At 40.4% G+C, this 23,040-nt stretch overlaps 1 protein-coding gene across 2 annotated transcripts; it reads left to right on the top strand.

Moving 5' to 3' along the window:
* The first annotated feature begins 869 nt into the window (after positions 1-869).
* On the top strand, positions 870-22,591 carry ppm1f (protein phosphatase, Mg2+/Mn2+ dependent, 1F). 2 transcript variants are annotated; one of them, XM_085293680.1, is made up of 8 exons: positions 870-1,126; positions 7,041-7,267; positions 11,346-11,446; positions 12,443-12,645; positions 13,184-13,372; positions 13,504-13,647; positions 14,020-14,113; positions 20,606-22,591. In XM_085293680.1, exons 2-8 carry the CDS (start codon positions 7,101-7,103, stop codon positions 20,929-20,931), a joined length of 1,224 nt encoding a protein of 407 aa, XP_085149806.1. In that variant the 5' UTR covers positions 870-1,126; positions 7,041-7,100; the 3' UTR covers positions 20,932-22,591. The 2 variants fall into 2 exon arrangements, with proteins under 2 accessions (XP_085149806.1, XP_085149803.1); XM_085293677.1 differs by having other exon boundaries at positions 11,346-11,482.
* Positions 22,592-23,040: the final 449 nt, after the last annotated feature.

Genomic DNA, 23,040 nt, shown 5'->3' with positions numbered 1-23,040 from the left:
TTTAACAATCTAAATATGCATATGTACAGACAGATACATTTAATAATCAAGACAATTATGTTGTATTACATTACAGTGATTTAACGTTAATTTACATTCAAAATGTGAAGTCAAAGTCTATTTACGTAACTTTAATGATATTCTAGAAGAACAGAACATTACTGTAAAATGCACAGTAAAATACCTTCATATTAGGGTTTTTTTCCTATGGTCGCAGCGTTACCCGTGACCTTGTTGTTAGTTCACATTCTTCTTCCTGCTCCTTTTCACACATGGTTGTTGTGTTTTGTTGATAGAAGATGTGGTTGTTTTGTTTGATTTGTAGTACCAAGTGTGAAATAAATAAAAATGAAATGAAATGAAATGAAATGAAATGAAATGAAATTGGCCGATGCTTAGCGTCATGTTATTTATATTAATTGCAATTCCTACCTCTACATTTCTTTTTCAAAATATATAATTAGCAAAGCGTGTCCGTGCAATGTTTTATATTGTGAAATTCAGAGAAATCTTAACAAAGAAGCTCACAGAGAAAGATTGAGCTTGTTATTTAACCCCAAGCTGATAGGGAGCGCACCTTATTAAAACACTTGCTGTGCTACAATGTGCCTCAAACTTCAACAACAGCACAACAGAAGTCACTCATGGTACAGCACTCTCGCTACAAAACAACAACTGTCAGTGACGCTGCACCACGGCGTAAACACAACATTCAAGATAACAGTTAAAAGTAACGTAACCATAAACAATAGAACAAGAACATCTAAACAGCAGCACATGTCCCAAGGCATGATGGGAGATCTCCAGTCCAGAGGGTGGTGGTATAACACCTAAAGTTGTTTGCTACCCGCCATAAAAAGATAGGCGAAGAAGGGTCTTATAACAATGGTGATGACGATGATGGCGTACAGGAAACTGCCGGTTCAATTGGGCGTGGATCGTTGCGCAGATCTGTAAACACTGTTAATAGTGAACTGGGATTGTGTATTACCATACGCGGTGCATGTTTGTGTTATCAGTAAATCCCTTTAGTCTTTGTCTCGCCGAAGGGCGTGTTTAGTCAGTAGGACTTCAGGAGGTGTGAAGACGCGTACTAAAACAAGGGACTGCACCAAGTCAGCGGACGGTAAGACCAAGTTAACCACTGTCTGCTTGGCTGTAAAATAAGCATGTATTCTGGTAGCGATCATGTCGATGAAACATGGTCGCTGAGTCACTCACTCACTTGAGTGAGTGACTCAGGACTCGAGGTGTAATTGTGGGCAGCACTATAATGTGTACTGCATACAAAGCACCAAACCCTCAACATTCATGTAACGCACTGCAAAGAAAAGAAACGGGAAAGCTGATCGTTAGGCTCCAGTTTTCAGGTATGAGTCCTGGTGTACAACCAATGCAGCACGGTTGCTTTTTTCTTTGCGTTTAACTCAAAGTGTGGGGAGTTTGCGAGCCCTTTTCAAGTGCTTCTCTGCGCTTCTTTCAAGAAATGTTCAGACATATTGGCCAACATGTAACTTACATGACAACAAGCTGGCGCATTAAAAAAAACATTTTATTTTTATTTTTAAAAATATCCTGTAATAATGAAGTCCCTGGGGCCTGGTTTAGAGCGTTACATTTCATAAATTGATTATTGCTGATTTCAAGTCCACTGCGATGCTGTACAAAAACGTTCTATATGCCCAACAAATTATGAATCGAACTGTACGAATATTTCCTGTAAAAATCCATATACACTCTCTTACCACTTTATTAGATAGGCATGTAAATATCTAACCAGCAGTTATGGCAGCAACATGTAGCCATGGTCAAGTTGACCTCCTCGGGTTCAAACGGAGCATTAGAAAAGGGGCATGGTTGTTGGTGCCACACAAGTTAGTCCCACTATTTCAGAAACTGCTGGTATGCTGGAATTTTCCCACACAGCCTAAGCTTTACGGAGACGGGTCAGAAGAAGAAAACAGGAATGACAGTTTTCTGTCTACACCCCCAAATGCCAATATCCAAATAAATGAATTATAAGAACATAAAATTTAAGTCTCCCACCATACAGTTGGGGAGAGAAGCTGTCCAAGTTGGACACATTATTGTACCAGGCAATAAACATGTAAAGCTGGACAGTCCGTGGGACTGAAAAAGTTTTGGAGCAAGCCCCAAGTGACCATTACAAGAACTCCGCTCTTGTCACATATACAGGGAGTGCAGAATTATTAGGCAAGTTGTATTTTTGAGGAATAATTTTATTATTGAACAACAACCGTGTTCTCAATGAACCCAAAAAACCCATTAATATCAAAGCTGAATGTTTTTGGAAGTAGCTTTTAGTTTGTTTTTAGTTTTAGCTATTTTAGGGGGATATCTGTGTGTGCAGGTGACTATTACTGTGCATAATTATTAGGCAAATGAACAAAAAACAAATATATACCCATTTCAATTATTTATTATTACCAGTGAAACCAATATAACATCTCCACATTCACAAATAGGGCTGGGCCATATTATACCGTTCACGGTAATACCGGTATAATGTTAGGCAACGATAGGAAAATGAAATATCGCGATAGAATGGGAGTAAAACGCGCATGCGCAGTGCCTTTGTTTTCATACGCACATGGACGATTGTTGAGTGAAACAGATGAACCAGAATTGGTTTGTAAAAATGGTGCAACTTCCGTGATGTGGAACTGGTTTGGTGTTTGTCTGTCAGATACACGACAAAGCACATTTTTTTTGCAGAACATGCAAGCGGCCGTTGTTATTGTCATATTTGTCGGACTAAGATGCTCTTAAATCTGGGAGTAATCTGGGTCCTAAACTCCGTATACTTCAGGTCAAACAACACTGCAGCGTCACTTAGAGTTAAAAACTGTCTAAATTCTTTCATCTTTAATAAAACGATCAGCATTGCTGCTTTACCAGGTGTAACTATAAAGTTTAACTTCCAGGCATCCATGAAAACAAAAGTTATTACATTTAACTGAGTTAGAAGTTAGCAGGAAGCTAGCGGAAGTTAGCTCGCTAGTTTCGCTAGTTACCTAAGCATGATATTGCATGTTCTGACTGAGAGATTTCTGCAAAAAATCAAACGTACAGCTCTGCTATCACTTCCAACATAAATGAAGACAGGAAACTAAACAGCAGTGACGTTTGTAGGGTTACTGAAGTTGGGCTAGCTAGTATATAATGATGTGCTACGTGATCGCTAGCGACACAGCTATGTTAGCATAACATAAACAGTGAAGCTGGAGGACGAACACTAACACTTTTCCACTTATAAAAGTTAACGTGAAGGTTCTTCATGGTTAGAGACAAATGCAATCGCATGGCAGGATGCTGTAAACGGACCAAACTTCAGTCAGGAGAACAACTGAGATAATCCATCCACAATACGAGGTTAGTCATTAATATACTGCAACAACATGGGAATAGAGCAGCTGCCAGAGAATTCAACATTAATGAAACAATGGTACAGAAGTGGAGGAAGCAAGAAGAATGAGTTTAATAAAGTTTGATTTATCTGACTGCTTTGTTTCGCTTAATGTGCCTTATAATCCCGTGCACCTTACGGTCCGAAAAATGCATACTGCACACTGCAGTTTAATGTTGCAAAGCACCTATTTTTAACTTCAGTGGATATTATACATGGTTATGCTCAGGATATGTCAGCCCATTTCTACTGGAAATGCCTTTTGGTTAAACTTGCAGCAAGGAATTTGCATTTGCACTGTTACATTTTTATAAAGCTTTAATGTACATAAAAACCAGCTTCTTGTTTAAGTGAAAATAAATGGAAGGTTGTCTTTTTGCGCTAGTAATGTTGTGGAGTTGTATTTTGTCTCGCATCAATTATATCGTCGGTTATATCATTATCGCAAATTTTCAAATATATATCGTGATAAATATTCTTGGCCATATCGCCCTGCTCTATTCACAAATATACATTTCTGACATTCAAAAACAAAACAAAAACAAATCAGCGACCAATATAGCCACCTTTCTTTGCAAGGACACTCAAAAGCCTGCCATCCATGGATTCTGTCAGTGTTTTGATCTGATCACCATCAACATTGCGTGCAGCAGCAACCACAGCCTCCCAGACACTGTTCAGAGAGGTGTACTGTTTTCCCTCCTTGTAAATCTCACATTTGATGATGGACCACAGGTTCTCAATGGGGTTCAGATCAGGTGAACAAGGTGGCCATGTCATTAGTTTTTCTTCTTTTATACCCTTTCTTGCCAGCCACGCTGTGGAGTACTTGGACGCGTGTGATGGAGCATTGTCCTGCATGAAAATCATGTTTTTCTTGAAGGATGCAGACTTCTTCCTGTACCACTGCTTGAAGAAGGTGTCTTCCAGAAACTGGCAGTAGGACTGGGAGTTGAGCTTGACTCCATCCTCAACCCGAAAAGGCCCCACAAGCTCATCTTTGATGATACCAGCCCAAACCAGTACTCCACCTCCACCTTGCTGGCATCTGAGTCCTATCTGACTGTTAGATAGGAAGTACTTAGAAAAGGATAGGAAAAAAGTGCTTGTGCGAATGGGTGAATTTACAAGCGCTTTGAATGCTCAGAGTAGAAAAACGCTATATATGAACCAGTCCATTTACTAGGGCTGGACCATATCATATCGTAATACCGATATAATGTTCGGCAATGATAAGAAAATGAAATATCGCGATAGAATATGGATGCACATGCGTAGTGCCTTTGTTTTCATATGCACATAGCTGTAAAAGCATGGCGGTGACGGAGAATGAGTAGGGCGAAAGCGGATCGTTGAATGAAATGGATGAACCATAATTGGTTTGTAAAAATGCTGCAACTTCATTGGTGTGGAACTGGTTTAGCTTTTGTCCATCAGATACACAACAAAGCACTATTTTTGGTAGAGCATGCTAGCGGGCCATCGTTATTACCGTGTTTTTTTTGTTTTGTTTTTTTTTGGAAAATACAGCTCACTTAAAATCAATCTTTTTGATTTTTCTGAAAATCAACAGTGCCCCTTATAAACCCGTGTACCTTATGTATGAATTCTGGTTGTGTTTACTGACCTCAAAACGATTTTATGTGTACGGCGCTCGAAAATCTGTCAAATGTTTTAGTACGACTTTGCTAAGCTACAAATCCGCACCGCTTGATGAATTGTCGGAGCATTACGGCTATCGTAAGCAGAAGCCTCGCGGAGTGATTCGTACTGGGTTTCAGCATAATATTACCGTATTGTGTGTGTGTATAACCTCTTTTTAAGTTTTGTGGATATTATATATGGTTATGCTGAGGATTTAGGCGACCGTGGTGCTGGGGGTTGGGAAGCGCATCTGTAACCGGAAGGTCGCCGGTTCGATCCCCGGGCTCTCTGTCCTGGTCGTTGTGTCCTTGGGCAAGACACTTTACCCTACCGCCTACTGGTGTTGGCCAGAGGGGCCGATGGCGCGATATGGCAGCCTCGCTTCTGTCAGTCTGCCCCAGGGCAGCTGTGGCTGCAACTGTAGCTTGCCTTCACCAGTTATTATTATTATTATTATTATTATTATTATTATTATTATTATTATTATTATTATTATATGTCGGCCAGTTTTCACTGGAAATGCCTTTTGGTTAAACTGTCAGCAAGGAATTTGCATTTGCACTGTTAAGTTTTTATATAACTTTAATGCACATAAAAACTACTGCTTGTTTAAGTGAAAATACATTGATGTTTTTTGCACTAATAAAGTTGTAAAGTGTTTTGTCTAGTGTCAATTATATCGTCAGTTATATTGTTATTGCAAATTTTCAAATATATATCATGATAAATATTTTTGGTCATATCACCCTGCTCTACCATTTATCATAATATATTAATTAATATTAAAATTAGAAAGGGTGTCTCCCTCCTGAATTAGAATTGGGAGCTAGTTCCCTAAAATAGGGGCCTGAAAAGCTGAAGGTTTGCCTCCCACTCTACTTTTAAATATCCTAGGAACCACAAGTAAACCAGCAGTCTGAGAGTCGCATGCTGTATTGGGATCATAGAATACTATGAGGTCATTAAGATAAGACTGGGTCTGATTATTCAAGACCTTGGATATGAGGTGAAGAATTTTAAAGTTGATTCTGAATTTTTAAACAGGGAGCTAATGAAAAGACACCAGCATGGAAGAAATATGCTCTTTTTCTACTCCCTGTCAGTACTCTTCATGCAGCATTTTGTATTAAATAAAGGCTTTTCAGGGAGTTTTTAGGACATACTGATAATAATGAATTACAATAGTCCAGCCTAGAAGTAATAAATGTTTGAATTAGTTATTGAACATAACTCTGAGACTGAATGTTTCAAACTTTAGAGATATTTAGAGTACAATGGGGAAAAAGCAGTCCGATATATTTGTTTAATATGTGTATTGAAGGATATATCCTGGTCAGAAATAAGTCAGAGATTCCACACAATGTTACCAGAGGTAACCAGCTTAAGAATCTGGTAAGATACCATATTTCTAAGCTATTTAGGGCCAAATACAAGGACCTCAGTTTTATCCGATTTAGAACAAGAAATTAGAGGTCATCCAGGTCTTTGTCTTTAAGACATTTCGGTAGTCAGTGTGTGTATTATCTGGCTTCACTGATACCTATATACTTAGAGGTGGGTATCATATCCCTACCAATGAAACTGTATGCTATACCTTCGAATTATATTGTCTCAGGGGAGCATCATATCATGCACAAAATGCACACAGATGACTGCAGTACATCCTCGACCAATAAATCTGTACAAATTACAAGATGTGGCAATCCTATTAGTCCTGTAGCTTATAACAACACTTGTATCATTACATTAGTACTTTCAATTAAAATATAAGATTCGGGGGAATTTGGGTATTTTACGTTTTTTTTGCTTTTAATTTTACTCTCAGACAAGCATCTTGTGACACAGTAAGCACCTCCTATATTAGTTTTCTGAACTTGTATGACAAAAAAACAGTTTTAGATGAAAATGGTAATGTAATTATACTGATTAATTTGTTTCAATTTGTGCCCTTCAATTGTCCACTGTGAAGTGACCTGTGAGCCCTGACCTCCTGTTTACCGAAGAGTTCACTCCAGCCAGAGTCAGCGGGATGGAGCAGGAGGAGGCTCTGTGCTTTTTGAAGGCATTTTTGGAGGAGTTTCCAGCTGCTCTGGAGGAAGGCGCTTCACTTCCTGTTAGCCCTCTTAGTCGTAAATTCACAATGGAGGAGTTGCATGGAGAGAGCCTGGAGCTGGGCCTGAGGCTATTGGCAAACAGGTATGACTGGGAAGGAGACAAACTGAATAGAAGGTTGTAACGATGAACAAATTTATTTTTCTGTGGACCAATAAGAGAAAATGATTGTGGCTATCTAAGACACACACCATTTAGTTAGTAAAGGGCCTTAATTAATATTATAAATACAAAGGATTATACTGTGGATTATTTTACATATTCCATTTTTTTAAATGTAATGATTTTTAGTGTATGGTGATACACAAGCAGACATGAAGTAAAACTTATTTATTCTTGTTTTATACAAACTGTAAATGTCAGTCGAATGCTGGTTATTGTTGTATACTAATAATGAATTGCATTTATATAGCGCTTTTCAACGCACCCAAAGCGCTATTCATTCACTGTCACATTCACACACTGGTGGAGGCAAGCTACAGTTGTAGCTACAGCTGCCCTTTGGCAGACTGACAGAAGCGAGGCTGCCATATCGCGCCATCGGCCCCTCTGGCCAACACCAGTAGGCGGTATGGTAAAGTGTCTTGCCCAAGGACACAATGACCAGGACAGAGAGCCCGGGGATTGAACCGGCGACCTTCCCAACCCCCTGAGCCACGGTCGTCTCTTTATATACGCATAACAAGGGAAAGAGGCAAAGTAACCATTAATCCTACAGTGTTTAGTTCAGTATTGTACTTTTAATAGAAATTTTATTTGCAGATTAGAGAGATTGCATCTAACATTTTTGTTAACATTTTGTTAGGTAAGAAGTAGGGATGGGAATCGAAACCCGGTTCCCACTGTTTCAATTCCTTGGAATTGTTTGCCATTTTTGCAAACAATTCCCTTATCGATTCCAGTCGCCCCGAATGACGTCACCATGTTGCGGAGCGTCATTTACTAAGCGGCTCAAACACTCAAAAGTTTGGTTATACTTTACGAGAACGGATGACGACAGGGCAACTTGCAATACTTGCAAGTAGATATTTCATTTAAGGGAGGAAACACTACGAATATGCAAAAGCATTTGCTCACAAAACACGCGATGACCTTAAATGAATGTCGTGTTTTTAATTCCGCTCTGGATTCATGAATCTCAACCCAGAAACAGCGGTAACGTTTGTACATCCACTCCCGTTAATGCGGCAGGTAAATAATTAACTAACAGTGCATATTATGTTAGCGCGATCTGCCTTATTACAAAACCTGCCATTACTGTGCGCTGCATTTAGGTGACCATGATGAGAGAGACAGACAGAAGCTGTGTTCCAAAACGTCGGCTGCATCCTTCGGAGGACCTGGCCTTCGCAGTCTACGTGGGCTGGGTCCTTTGAAGACCGAGAAGGCTGGAAGTGCGAGGCTGTGAAACGGAACGGTCTAGCCTTCAGATTTGCGTCACCGCTGTCTCGGTGGAGTTTAATAAACTCGGCCGTCTGCTCCTTGCTATCTAAAATATAACAGGACACTGGCGTAAATTCTCGACCGTCTCACACTTCTGTTTAATCAGTTTTCTGTTTGACGTTTATTCAGCTGTGTGAAAATCCCGGAGGAACCCACCAGATAGATTAATAACGTTTTATTAAATCTAATAACTTTGATCTCAGCCAAACCGATTTACTCCGGATCAAATAAAACACAGAAAAAAGGCAAACAATTAAATTTTTAAGTTATCCGAGTGACTTACTGTATATATCATGTTTAACCTGAGTAGCGAAAGAGCGGGGATCTGAAAACGACGAAGCCGCAATTCCGCTGCTTTCGCCGGCTCGAGTGACCACTGAACCCCTCCGGCTTGCTATCCAGCGGGTGGCTAACAGACGTCTCCAAAAACGTCGGCGCACTTTTGCAAATATGCGATGTCTTGATAAACCAAGCAGATATTTGAAATTTAAACAGCTTCTTTCTCGCCTGAAAATATGTTAAAAGTTTATTTTGTGACCCAGAAAGAGTAATAAGACTAATTTTAAAACTTAGCAGCGGCCGCCATTGCTGGCAGCTGAAATTTGGCTGGGCCGCGCTATGAATTCTGGGATATGGTGGGCCACGAAGGACACACCCGACCCATCCTTCAAATTCGTGGAAATGAAGGACGCATTTGTCGGCCGCATTTGAAGGAGTCGACGAATTGGTTGGCTCAGATGCTGGCAGTTCTCGCTGCAGTCTCCCGTTAGTGTCTTCTTTCAGGCCAGGATATACGAATGTCAACGAGTAGGGCTGGGCGATATGACCCAAAATTCATATCTCGATATTTTTTAGCTGGATGGCGATATAAGATATATCTCGATATTTTATTAACTTTTATTAACATACAGCATAGATGTACATGAAAAAAACTACTCAAAAATAAATTATGAGCATTTATTAAATAATAATGATCCATAAATAAAAGAAAACTTTGTTGTTTTTGTGCATAACAAAGAGCTCACAATTGTGCAGTCAAAATGTAAACTAACAGACGCTGAGCATAATAACAAAGACAGATTTCACAACTGCTCTGTTCCCAACTTCTACTATGTGACTGACAGCCTGGAGTTTGAAACCCTCTTTGTAACCGTGTCTCTTAACAGGTGCCATTTATGGTCCTTATACACACACAATACGGTAATATTACGTTGAAGCACAGTACGTATCACTCCGCCAGCCTCCGGACTACGGTAGCCGTAATGCTCCGACAATCCATCAAGCGGTGCAGCTCCGTAGCTTACCAAAGTCGTACTAAAACATTTTTTGACAGATTGCTGAGCGCCGTGTTCCACATGAAATCGGTTTGCGGTCATCAAGCACAACCAGAATTCATACATAAGGCGCGCTGTCAACTTTTGAGAAAATGAAAGGATTTTAGGCTGTGCATGGCGTTAGCGCGGTTAGCTCGTTAGCGTGGTTAGCTCGTTAACACGTTGACGCCGTCCAGCCCCATGCACGGGGCGATGCGCAGTAACTCGTTAACGGAGATTTGCCGTGTCCATCTTGTTGCTGCCTGCAGGTGAAGCGATGGGGGTGGAGGGGGAGCTGTGTTTAGTGAAGGAGAGGCGAGGCCGAGTAACGTTGCGTAGAGACAAAAGTGGACGAAAGAGAACTTGTGGCTCCACAACTATAATTATAACGTAACATAGGCTATATCGATATAAAGGATATGGTCACATCTTATATCTCATATAAAAATATATCGATATTTTTAAAAAACTCGATATATCGCCCAGCCCTATCACCGAGCAGTGTCTAAGTTTGTGGTAAAAGGCTTGCACCCATTTGCACCCAGAAGTGTGAGACGGTCGATTTTCGGTAAGTGAATGTGTTTAATTGTAGGCAGGGACATTACTGGATATTCTTGTGTAATTGCTACAGAACAATTTATGTTATATTTTGTTATTGCTACAGAAGAATATTTTATTATTTTACATTTACAATTTTTTTTTTCCTGGTGACCCCGTGACACCCCATTGAAGAGCCATAGGCTGGATCTCTTAAGATCTCACTGTTGGGTTTGTAAGGCCATGTTACTCCTAAATTTCTGTCTTGTTCAAAGAGAAGATATAAAACAAAGTTCTAAGCTAATCAACCTTAGTGTTCTCCTTTTTAAAAAAAAAAAGAAAAAAAGAATCGATAAGAGAATTGATAAAGAATCGAATCGTTAAACAGAATCAAAAATGGAATCGGAATCGTAAAAATCGTATAAATACCCATCCCTAGTAAGAAGTCTGGGCTTCTAGAAATCAATAATCTGCAGTCAATCTTTCTGCAATGAGAAGAGGCTGGTAAAAGACTTTCAAACACTTTTAAACTTTGAGCAGGAAAAAGTAACACTTAAAAACTGTGACTGGCTTTCTGTTCTGCTCACATTTTCTACAGATGTATTCCCTGTCAGGAAGGTTTCATTTCCTGTCTGCAGAAACAAAATTGTTCATGCCACTTCCTTTTTCCTAAACACAATCTTTGCTGCCAGAGAAATGCAATTCTGTAGAGGAAAAGAAGTGCATTTACAGGTTACTGCCCAAAAATTATCTTTTCTTTTTTCTGTCCACAATTTGGACTTTGGTGCAACACTTTGTAACTGCAGTTAGAAAAATGACTCAAATTTCAAGAGATTACACAACATGTATTTATCTCTGTGTTTGTTCAGGGGTGCTTCTCCAAGACTCGGTGCCCTCCTTTGCCAGGCAGCATATTCCCAGCTGCTGCAGACTGACCTTTTACCTTACCAGTGCCCTGAGGAACCTGAAGGTGACCAAGAAGAGAAGGCAGATGACAAAGCAGTCTGTATGTTTGTGGTGCTTTGAATATATTGCATTATACTGAAAGATGCCAATTCAATTCAAGCAGACAGAATGAAATAATCTTGTGTTTGGAAGTTGTCTGTCCAGGATCATATATCTGATATACACTCTCCAAGTAACTTGATACCAACTTATCATTACCAAATATCATTAGCGGTACTAACACAGATCACATTCACACTTGTCTTCACATCTCAGGTCTTATTGGCATGTTCGCAGACTATAATTTATCTTTTACAGTGCAATTTGAGGCTGCAAAAGGGGAGATGATAATTTATCCAATACATATCACCCTGTCTGCTGCCACACAGCCAACTTGGGCACAGCCTCAGCCTCGATGATGCCACATGTGTGTGAAAGGGTCCGTTTTAACACAAACAATTATAATTTCAGTTTCTAAAGTTTTTAAACAAGTAAAAAACTAAAATTGAAACTATGAGTAGACCTCTCCTCTATAAGGAACTGGTGTACATTTGCATAGTGGTTGGAAATATTGCATTGCACTGCACTGAAAAGTAGTATTTTGACTTCCATCCATTCGCTTCCACTTATACTTTTCAGGGTCGTGGGGGGTGCTGGAGCCTATCCCAACTGTCATAGGGCGAGAGGCGGGGTACACCCTGGACAGGTTGCCAGTCTGTCACAGGGCTAACACTAACACAGGGCAATTTGGCTTAACCAATTAACCTATCCTCACAAACTGCATGTCTTTGGATGGTGGGAGGAAGAAAGATCACAGAAAGACCCCAGCCTGATGGTGAAATTGAACTCAGGAGCTTCTAGCTGTGCGGCAACAGTGCTAACCACCGTGCCACCTGGAAGTAGTTTGACTTCCATTGTACATATTAATTCAAGGAATAAAATGCCTTTGTCCATGATGTTATTGAAAAAAAAAAACCAGAAATATAACAGGTTTCTTACTTGTATTGTAATTTATTGTCAGTATTTCAATCAGAGGCAGTCCAACGCACCTTCCTGAATAAACTGATAGATGTAGCACTGGCGTGGCACAGAAACTTCCCCAAGGTGGCTCTTTGTCCCTCTCGCAACCTCCAGTGCTCCATTCATGCCATCAAAAACACCCGGAGAAAAATGGAGGACAAACATTTGGCTTTAGCCGAGTTCAACCAGCTCTTTGGAATTCAGGTATGAAAAATATCACAGACACAAAAATAAAAACTGAAATTACAATCCCAACTAATTATCAAACATACTGTCATGAAAAAAAAAAAGTTTTCACAGGACCGCATAAAGTCCTGTTAAAACTAAGTGTACCCTTACTGCTTGTATAGAAATAAAGTAAGCAGCAGTGAGGTGCTGATCCTCTATAAAAGCCATATTTGAAGAAAGCCAAGCATACACAGATGCTGCACGGTGGTGGAGAGGTGATTTAGATTTGTTGTGCAGCATATCTTGCAGTCACCAACTTCACCATGAGCTCCTCTGCATACCAAAGTATTTTAGAGTCCCATCTGAGGGGTTGGCTAGATCTGGGGATTGGTAGGCTGCATCCTGGGATCACTGCTGCCTATGGGGGGCATCTGTCAGCCCACACTTCAGAGGGTGTGTATTGTAGGTGGTCCTACAAGCCACTGAATCATGGGGTACACTTAGTTTTTCACAAAACTGCATTCTGTGACATTTATTTATGACTGTGTCTTTCTTTCCCTCCCGTATGGTCCAGGATGATGTAGATCGTGCTTACTATGCTGTGTTTGATGGCCATGGAGGGGTGGATGCAGCAACCTACGCTTCCACTCACCTCCATGTTGTTCTAAGTAAACAGGAGATGCTGCAGAGTGATGCAACCACAGCCTTTAAAACAGCCTTCAAACGCACAGATGACATGTTCAGAAACAAGGCCAAGAGAGAGGTACTGAGAAATCAGCAGTGCAGCATCTTGAGCACAATGTTTTCTGCTGACATTTACATGCTATAGTACTCAACTTGGTGTGCTGTCTTGCTCTGTCTTTTGTCTTTAAATTACACCTGTGTGTGCTGCAGCGTCTCCGGAGTGGCAGCACAGGAGTGGCAGTACTGATCCAGGATCAAGAGCTGACTGTTGCTTGGCTGGGAGACTCTCAGGCAATACTGGTCAGAGATGGGCATGTTGTTAGACTCATGGACCCACATAAACCAGAGAGAGAGGTAAGAATCCCACATACAAACACACAACCTCTGCTGCCTCAAATTTCATACTATGTTGTATTCCAAAATGGGAATGCAGATAAAATATTTGGAAAGTTTATTGCGTGATATGGATCAAACATTCCTCAGAGCTCAAAAAAACACATGCGCGTACACACACACACACACACACACACACACACACACACACACACACACACACACACACACACTGTGTGTGTACGCGCATGTGTTTTTTTTAACTATTACTAACAAATGCAGTTACTTCATGTGAAGTTAAATTACTCATGCACTTATTTTTACATACTCACACATAATGGTGAGAAGGAAACCAGAAGCTAAACTCCTTCTCTGATGTGTTAAACTGTCCAGGATGAGAAACAGAGAATTGAGGATCTTGGAGGCTGCATTACTTTCATGGGTTGCTGGCGTGTTAATGGCACATATGCTGTATCGAGAGCCATAGGTAAGTCAGTCCCAACTCACAAAACCACAGAAATGTACAGTGGGGCAAAAAAGTATTTAGCCAGCCACCGATTGTGCAAGTTCCCCCACTTAAAATGATGACAGAGGTCAGTAATTTGCACCAGAGGTACACTTCAACTGTGAGAGACAGAATGTGAAAAAAAAATCCCTGAATTCACATGGTAGGATTTGTAAAGAATTTATTCATAAATTAGGGTGGAAAATAAGTATTTGGTCACCTCAAACAAGGAAAATCTCTGGCTCTCACAGACCTGTAACGTCTTCTGTAAGAAGGTTTTCTGTCCCCCACTCGTTACCTGTATGAATGGCACCCGTTTGAACTCATCATCTGTATAAAAGACACCTGTCCACAGCCTCAAACAGTCAGACTCCAAACTCCGCCATGGCCAAGACCAAAGAGCTTTCGAAGGACACCAGGAAAAGTATTGTAGACCTGCACCAGACCTGCACCAAGCAAGCAGCTTGGTGTGAAAAAATCAACTGTGGGAGCAATCATCAGAAAATGGAAGACATACAAGACCACTGATAATCTCCCTCAATCTGGGGCTCCACGCAAGATCTCTTCCCGTGGGGTCAAAATGATCATGAGAACGGTGAGCAAAGATCCCAGAACCCACGGGGGGACCTGGTGAATGACCTGCAGAGAGCTGGGACCAAAGTAACAAAGGTCACCATCAGTAACACACTACAACGGCAGGGAATCAAATCCCGCAGTGCCAGACGTGTTCCGCTGCTGAAGCCAGTGCATGTCCAGGTCCGTCTGAAGTTTGCCAGAGAGCACATGGATGATACAGCAGAGGATTGGGAGAATGTCATGTGGTCAGATGAAACCAAAGTAGAACTTTTTGGTATAAACTCAACTCGTCGTGTTTGGAGGAAGAAGAATACTGAGTTGCATCCCAAGAACACCATACCTACTGTGAAGCATGGGGGTGGAAACATCATGCTATGGGGCTGTTTTTCTGCCAAGGGGACAGGACGACTGATCCGTGTTAAGGACAGAATGAATGGGGCCATGTATCGTGAGATTTTGAGCCAAAACCTCCTTCCATCAGTGAGAACTTTGAAGATGAAACGAGGCTGGGTCTTCCAACATCACAATGATCCAAAACACACCGCCCGGGCAACAAAGGAGTGGCTCCGTAAGAAGCATTTGAAAGTCCTGGAGTGGCCTAGCCAGTCTCCAGACCTCAACCCCATAGAAAATCTGTGGCGTGAGTTGAAAGTCCGTGTTGCTCGGCGACAGCCCCAAAACATCACTGCTCTCAAGAAGATCTGCATGGAGGAATGGGCCAAAATACCAGCTACTGTGTGTGCAAACCTGGTAAAGACCTATAGTAAACGTTTGACGTCTGTTATTGCCAACAAAAGTTATGTTACAAAGTATTGAGTTGTATTTTTGTTATTGACCAAATACTTATTTTCCACCTGATTTACGAATAAATTCTTTACAAATCCTACCATGTGAATTCATGGATTTTTTTTTTCACATTCTGTCTCTCACAGTTGAAGTGTACCTCTGGTGCAAATTACTGACCTCTGTCATCATTTTAAGTGGGGGAACTTGCACAATCGGTGGCTGACTAAATACTTTTTTGCCCCACTGTAGATGTGATTTGACTGGCTGTATCATATAGTAGTTCTCAAAGTGTGACCTTAATTGACCTCCACTGCTACATAAACTGAGGTTGCTCATGTTAACTGAAAGTAAACGACAAACTTGGTTCCAAAAAAAGTTGAGACAGTGTGTAAATTGTAAAGTAAAAGGGAAATCTAATGATTTGTGAATCTCATTAACTCATATTTGCAATCTGTGTTTAGATATTTAGAAAATGTACCATTTCATTCATATATATATATATATATATATATATATATTAGGGGTGCAACGATATTCGTATCGATATTGAACCGTTCGATACAGTGCTTTCGGTTCGGTACGCATATGTATCGAACAATACAACATTTGTAATTTATTTTATCAATTTTCCTTCTGACGATGCTGTCTGTGTTGAGCGCTCAGTGAATCTGTGTTCGACTACTCCGCCTAGGCTGCACTGTCGAGCGCAGATCCACTGAGCGCTCAACACAGACAGCATAGTCAGAAGGAAGAGCGCAGGGCAAGCTAGCGAGACAGAAGTTAAGCTCTCCTTGCAAGATGGACCTCCCCCACTCTCATTCAGATCTGGCGTTTGGAATTATTTTGTGACGTATGACCCTGAAGGTAAGCGAGTCATGGACTAAAGAAAAACAGTATGTTGGATGTGCCATGCAATGCTCAATTACATTGGTGTGAACTAGTGTGTTAGCGCAGTTAGCTCGTTAACATGTTGGCCGTCTAGCCCCATGCACGGAGCGATCGGCGGTAGCTCGTTAACGGAGATTTGCCGTGTTGTGGCGTTAAGGTCATTTCAACGAGATTAACCTGAAAGCACTAGTGGGAACACAACGAATATGACTGCACATTTACGCCGACATCATCCTAGTGCAAAGACAAGTGGAAGCAGACAAAAAAAAGCAAGCATGCTACTAACTTTAGCCGAGTCATTTAGACAGCTGTTAGCACATGATTCTCCTTATGCTGCTGAGAATATAGCCCAGAAGAAGCGGATAGTATAGCTTTTATTTTGGAAAGAGCCATTTCTCTGTAATAAACTCTCTTTTCCAAAGATGAGTGATTCCTCAATCAGATACAGGGCTCGCAATATCGCTAGCCCGACGTCCCGGAGCTAGCGATTTTTTCAGTCGGGCTACCAAAATCTATCTCTTCCCTGCCCGTCGGGCTATTGTAGGAAAAATATATGTCAATGCTTTTGCATTCTTTCGGAAATGTAGCTGGGTAATTATGTCATTGGCATCGGTGAGCCACTGTCAATATGTGACATATTGAAATCGCGTTTGAATTTGCGCTTGTTTTTTTGCTTTCACTTTGCAATCGTGCGAACTGTGTATAGAGAGCGACAGTACTGATCTGTGAGTGATGATAATTTGTGCACCAATTCCTCTGACATCGTCTTATTAATCGTTAGCTTACTATGCAAACATGACAAGTGAAATCTCCCGCAGCAAGCTTAAACATGTGAGAGGTTGATCGCGCAGAGAATCGCTGAGTTTTTGTGAGTGCGTGTGTAAAAGCATTTCAGTTCTGCTGAGCCAAATAAGACAGGTCAGGGTGAAGAAGTGACAGCCAAAGAAAAGCTTACCACAAAACGGAGAAGTTATGACAAATCAGACTATAAGGCAAAAAGAAAGTGCAGCTTTATGGTTTCATGGACAAAAGAATTTCTGTGGCTGCAATATGATGAGCTAAATAACCAGGGCTGCACATAAGTGGTCTGCAGGTGCGCATTCGCTGTCAAAATAAAAAACACGCACAAGGGTTAGGGTTAAATTTAAAAACTGTACTTTTGAGTTAAAATATATATTTATAATTTTAATAAATGACAAATTAAAAATGCATGAACATTTTTTTGTATCGAAAAAATATCGAACCGTGACACCAAAGTATCGAACCGAACCGTGAATTTTGTGTATCGTTGCACCCCTAATATATATATATATATATATATATATATATATATATATAAGTATTATTGATAGTAAGGCAACAGCTAGAATAATGGATAGATACTTTATTAATCCCACAAAGGAAATTTTTGTGTTGTAAGCACGTATTCTGCTGATCATTCTTTTGATTGAGATACAGGTCTTGATGAAATGTTCACTGGTTTAGGTGTTAGAAATTGCAATGTTTTTAGTAGTTTACTGTAGTGCGAAAAAGTTTTTGCCCCCTTCCTCATTTCCTACTTTTTTGTATGTTTGTAACATTTAATTCTTATAGATCAAACACATTTAATTACTAGACAAAGACAATACAATTAAACTCAAAATACAGTTTCTAAATGAAGGGTTTACTCTTAAGGGGGGAAAAAATCCAAACCTACATGGTCCTGTTCCTGTGTGAAAAAGTGATCGCCCCCCCTAAGCCTAGTAACTAGTTGGGCTGCCCTAACTGGCAATGAGTCTTTTACAGTTCTGTGGAGGAATTTTGGTCCACTAATCTTTTGAGAATGGTTGTAATTCAGACAGATTGGAGGATTTTCAAACATGAACCGCCTTTTTAAGGTGACCCACTGGATGCTCCTCATTTGAATCAGCCCTGCTTGCCACAGGTATCACTGTTCAATATTTATATAGCACCATATCACAACAGTTGCGTTAAGGTGCTTTATATTGTAATGGAAAGACTACAGTAATCACTGCCAAATAAAGCAAGATAGCTGCCAACAACCTTCAGCAAGCAGAAGAATTTAAATAATGTGTCACCTGGATACATACATAGGAATGGGTATTGATAAGATTTTCACAATTCCGATTCCATTTTCGATTCTGTTCAACAATTTGATCCTTTATCAATTCTCTTATCGATTCTTTTTTTAAAAAGGAGAACACTAAGGTCGATTTGCTTAGAACTTTGTTTTATATCTTCTCTTTGAACAAGATAGAAATTTAGGAGTAACATGGCCTTACAAACCCAACAGTGAGATCTTAAGAGATCCAGCCTATGGCTCTTCAATGGGGTGTCACGGGGTCACCAGGAAAAAAAAAATTGTAAATGTAAAATAATAAAATATTCTTCTGTAGCAATAACAAAGTATAACATAAATTGTTCTGTAGCAATTACACAAGAATATCCAGTAATGTCCCTGCCTACAATTAAACACATTCACTTACCGAAAATCGACCGTCTCACACTTCTGGGTGCAAATGGGTGCAAGCCTTTTACCACAAGCTTAGACACTGCTCGGTGACAAATGCGTCCTTCATTTCCCCGAATTTGAAGGATGGGTCGGGTGTGTCCTTCGTGGCCCACCATATCCTTTATAGCGCGGCCCAGCCAAATTTCAGCTGCCAACAATGGCGGCCGCTGCTAAGTTTTAAAATTAGTCTTATTACTCTTTCTGGGTCACAAAATAAACTTTTAACATATTTTCAGGCGAGAAAGAAGCTGTTTAAATTTCAAATATCTGCTTGGTTTATCAAGATATCGCATATTTGCAAAAGTGCGCCGACGTTTTTGGAGACGTCTGTTAGCCACCCGCTGGATAGCAAGCCGGAGGGGTTCAGTGGTCACTCGAGCCGGCGAGAGCAGCGGAATTGTGGCTTCGTCGTTTTCAGATCCCCGCTCTTTCGCTACTCAGGTTAAACATGATATATACAGTAAGTCACTCGGATAACTTAAAAATGTAATTGTTTGCCTTTTTTTCGGTGTTTTATTTGATCCGGAGTAAATCGGTTTGGCTGAGATCAAAATTATTAGATTAAATAAAACGTTATTAATCTATCTGGTGGGTTCTTCCAGGATTTTCACACAGCTGAATAAACGTCAAACAGAAAACTGATTAAACAGAAGTGTGAGACGGTCGAGAATTTACGCCAGTGTCCTGTTATATTTTAGATGGCCGTCTGCTCCTTGCTGAGTTTATTAAACTCCACCGAGACAGCGGTGACGCAAATCTGAAGGCTAGACCGTTCCGTTTCACATCCTTGCACTCCCTGCCGCATTAATGGGAGAGGACGTACAAACGTTACCGCTGCTGCTGGGTTGAGATTCATGAGTCCGGAGCGGAATTAAAAACACGACATTCATTTAAGGTCATCGCGTGTTTTGTGAGCAAATGCTTTTGCACATTTGTAGTGTTTCCTCCCTTAAATGAAATATCTACTTGCAAGTATTGCAAGTTGCCCTGTCGTCATCCGTTCTCGTAAAGTATAACCAAACTTTTGAGTGTTTGAGCCGCTTAGTAAATGACGCTCCGCAACGTGGTGACGTCATTCGGGGCGACTGGAATCGATAAGGGAATTGTTTGCAAAAATGGCAAACAATTCCAAGGAATTGAAACAGTGGGAACTGGTTCTCAACAAGAACCGGGTTTCGATAGCCATCCCTACACATACACATTTTTTATTTGCATCACAGTAAAGGCTGCCTCTTTGTTCTTCACCATGTGTGTAGACAGAACTAGACTGCAGCTCCATGTTAAACTACTTAGATGGTGACAAGTAATCCTCACCTTACATGCAACATCTGTAAAAACAAATGTTGTGTGCAGTGCATGTGTTGAAGTTACTTAAATTGTTGCAGTCTTAATTGAGAGTCAGGGAGTCTTTATAGACTTTATTAATCCCACACTAGGAAATTGGGAATGAAAAAGTGACTCAGAGATATTAGAGAATTAAGAAAAATAAAGTAAAAAACAAGAGTAACTTGTGTTGTGTACAAATGGTTACTATATACAGTAAAATATACTAAAAGGGAGGGTTTTTGTATACATAAAATGCAGTGTGAGTGATTATGTACACGTGGTTTGCCTGTTGATTTAATAAATAGTTTTCAGGCAATGACTGCAACAGTCTGAGGTTCTGCAGTATTCACTTGCAGCTGTTAACCACTCATCCATCCCTCGTTCAGGTGACTTTGACCAGAAGCCCTTTGTGTCTGGAGACGCTGAAAGCCTAACAATGAAACTGCAGGGTGATGAGGACTATGTTCTTCTGGCATGCGATGGTTTCTTTGATGCAGTTAAGGCGTCAGCAGTCCCACATCTAGTTATGGATGCACTAAAGCTGGCTGGTAAACCAGAAGGAGGAACTGCTCCAGTGGAACAGTCCGAGGATGATGTGGGGGCAAGAGTCGCCCAACAGTTGGTGGGTAATGCTAAGACAGCTGGTTCTAGTGATAACATCACAGTAATGGTGGTGTTCCTGCGCCCACCAGAGCAACTGCTGGCTCAGTAGACCACCCTAGGAGTGCACAAGCTGCTCAGTACTCTACTTCTCGCCATGCACCACAGCAATACAGGAAAAGTGTGGTGCACAGACACCATTGTGCCAAGCTGTTGCCTGCTTTTGTCCTCAGGTGCATTAAGACATGCTGCAGATTGACGCTAGTCCAGGGATGTCAAACTCGTTTTAAATTGTGTCCCACACAATTTGATTTTAAGTTGGGCGAACCAGTGAAAATCTAAAAAAAATAAATGCAATTTTAACTGTACATCTCAGTTTCCGTATAATAGAGTAGAATAGAATAGAAAAAATAGCTCTTTATTGTCATTGCACAAGGGTTTAAGGGGGCCAACTGTGGAAAATCAAACTTTTATGTCCTTTAATCTTTTAGAGTCTTTATCAATAGGAATAGGAATTATGGTAGTACAGTTAAAATCAATGAAATACTGCACATTTTCTGAAGTCTTCCAGCGGACCACATTAGAGTCTTTGCTGGGCTGATTCCAGCCTCTGGGCCTTATGTTTGACACCCCTGATCTAGTCTCACTATCGTGCTGCTTCGAAATAAAAGCTTACACTGCTGTATTGAGGCAACAGTGTTTGAAAAGTTCTAATAGATAATGCAAGGGCCACACTAACCCCCAGTGCTGCAACCTGCACATCCCAAATGTGCCTGCTCTCTAAAATAGCTACTTCACTTTTCCACTTGTTTGACTGTTACTCAATTTAAGGACAGCTGGTCCAGCTTTTGTTGTCAGTATTGATCTTGAAATATTGAAATATTGATCTGATGTGGCACTAGCTGTTAAAACAGCTATGTGTCTTGGTGGATTTGTATTTCTATAAAAATACAAATGATAATAATTCCAAAAATTTTATATATGTTTCTGTTATGTTCCATTGTCACTCTGATGTGTGATTATGACAGAAGTCTTACTGAGTGATTCTGTGGGGGAAGCAAAGAAAGCCACAACTTGAACTTTATGAGCAGCTGAACACCCGTTTGCGAGATGAAATAGCTACAGAATACTCACTGCTCAATAATCAAAGCTCAGTTTAACCACAAAAATGGAGACTGTTTTTAATATTTTCAGTGTTAGCTCTGCTTGTTACTAACATCATATCCTGACACCTTTTTCTGTTTAAGATAGAAAGGTTTGCCTCCTCTTGGCCTACATACCGTTAAGACATTCTGTTACCCTTTTAACCTCTTCATTATCATGTTTTATTCATTTTTTTTTGTTCTTGTTCACCATGCCTTATCAGTATGTCCTCATTGCAATATTAACATATAATGGAAATCACAGACAATGGCGGATAATGACATTATAAATGTGCTTTGTTTTTAATGTGCAAGTGATACCTTTTATGTTACAAAATTAATAGTTTTTGTGTCTAAAAAATGCATTCAAGAGCTGGGGGATGGGGCAGTCACTTAACTCAGTGGAAGCGAGGGAGCACTGATGTGGAACATTGATAATAAATTCTGATGCAATTCCTGTGTTTGTTTGTTTGTTCTAAAATGTCAGAATCTTTAAAACTGAAGTCTTGACAATAATGTTTCCCGTAACACACAAAGAAATAATAATACATTTCATATTGTGTATTGCAGAGAAGAAGATTTAATATTGTCTCAATAAACAGCCGTGCAAACACAATCTGGTCAGGATCTGTTTGTTTTGTCCTTTATCGACAAGGTTTACAATATTCTCTGATGATAATCGATCCATTTCAAATTTTATTTATATAGCACCAAATGACTACAACAGTTGCCTCAAGGTAGACCCTCCAATACACACAGAGAAAAACCCCAAAATCATGTGATCCCCTATGAGCAAGCGCTTTGGTGACCGTGGGAAGGAAAAAGCAGGCTCTGGAAGATGTGGCCATCTGTTGCGCCCCGTTGGGGCGATAGAAGGAAGTCAGGACAAAAGACATGCTGTGGAAGAGAGACAGATTAATAACGGGTATGACTCAGTGCAGAGAGGTCTATTAACACATAGTGAGTGAGAAACGTGACTGAAAAAGAAATATATATTTCTTATTCTTCCTATATTTATTGTTGTTCTTTTGTACTGTATGGAACTGGAGCCGTCTCGTCTCTCTGTAGACTGAACTGTA

Source organism: Mchenga conophoros, linkage group LG12, assembly GCF_057382185.1.
Source record: "Mchenga conophoros isolate Kocher_MC1m ecotype Shallow Benthic linkage group LG12, M_conophoros_male_GT1.1, whole genome shotgun sequence".
Taxonomy (NCBI): Eukaryota; Metazoa; Chordata; class Actinopteri; order Cichliformes; family Cichlidae; genus Mchenga; species Mchenga conophoros.
The sequence above is the reverse complement of the archived record's forward strand: the minus strand, read 5'-3'. Positions and strand labels throughout refer to the sequence as shown.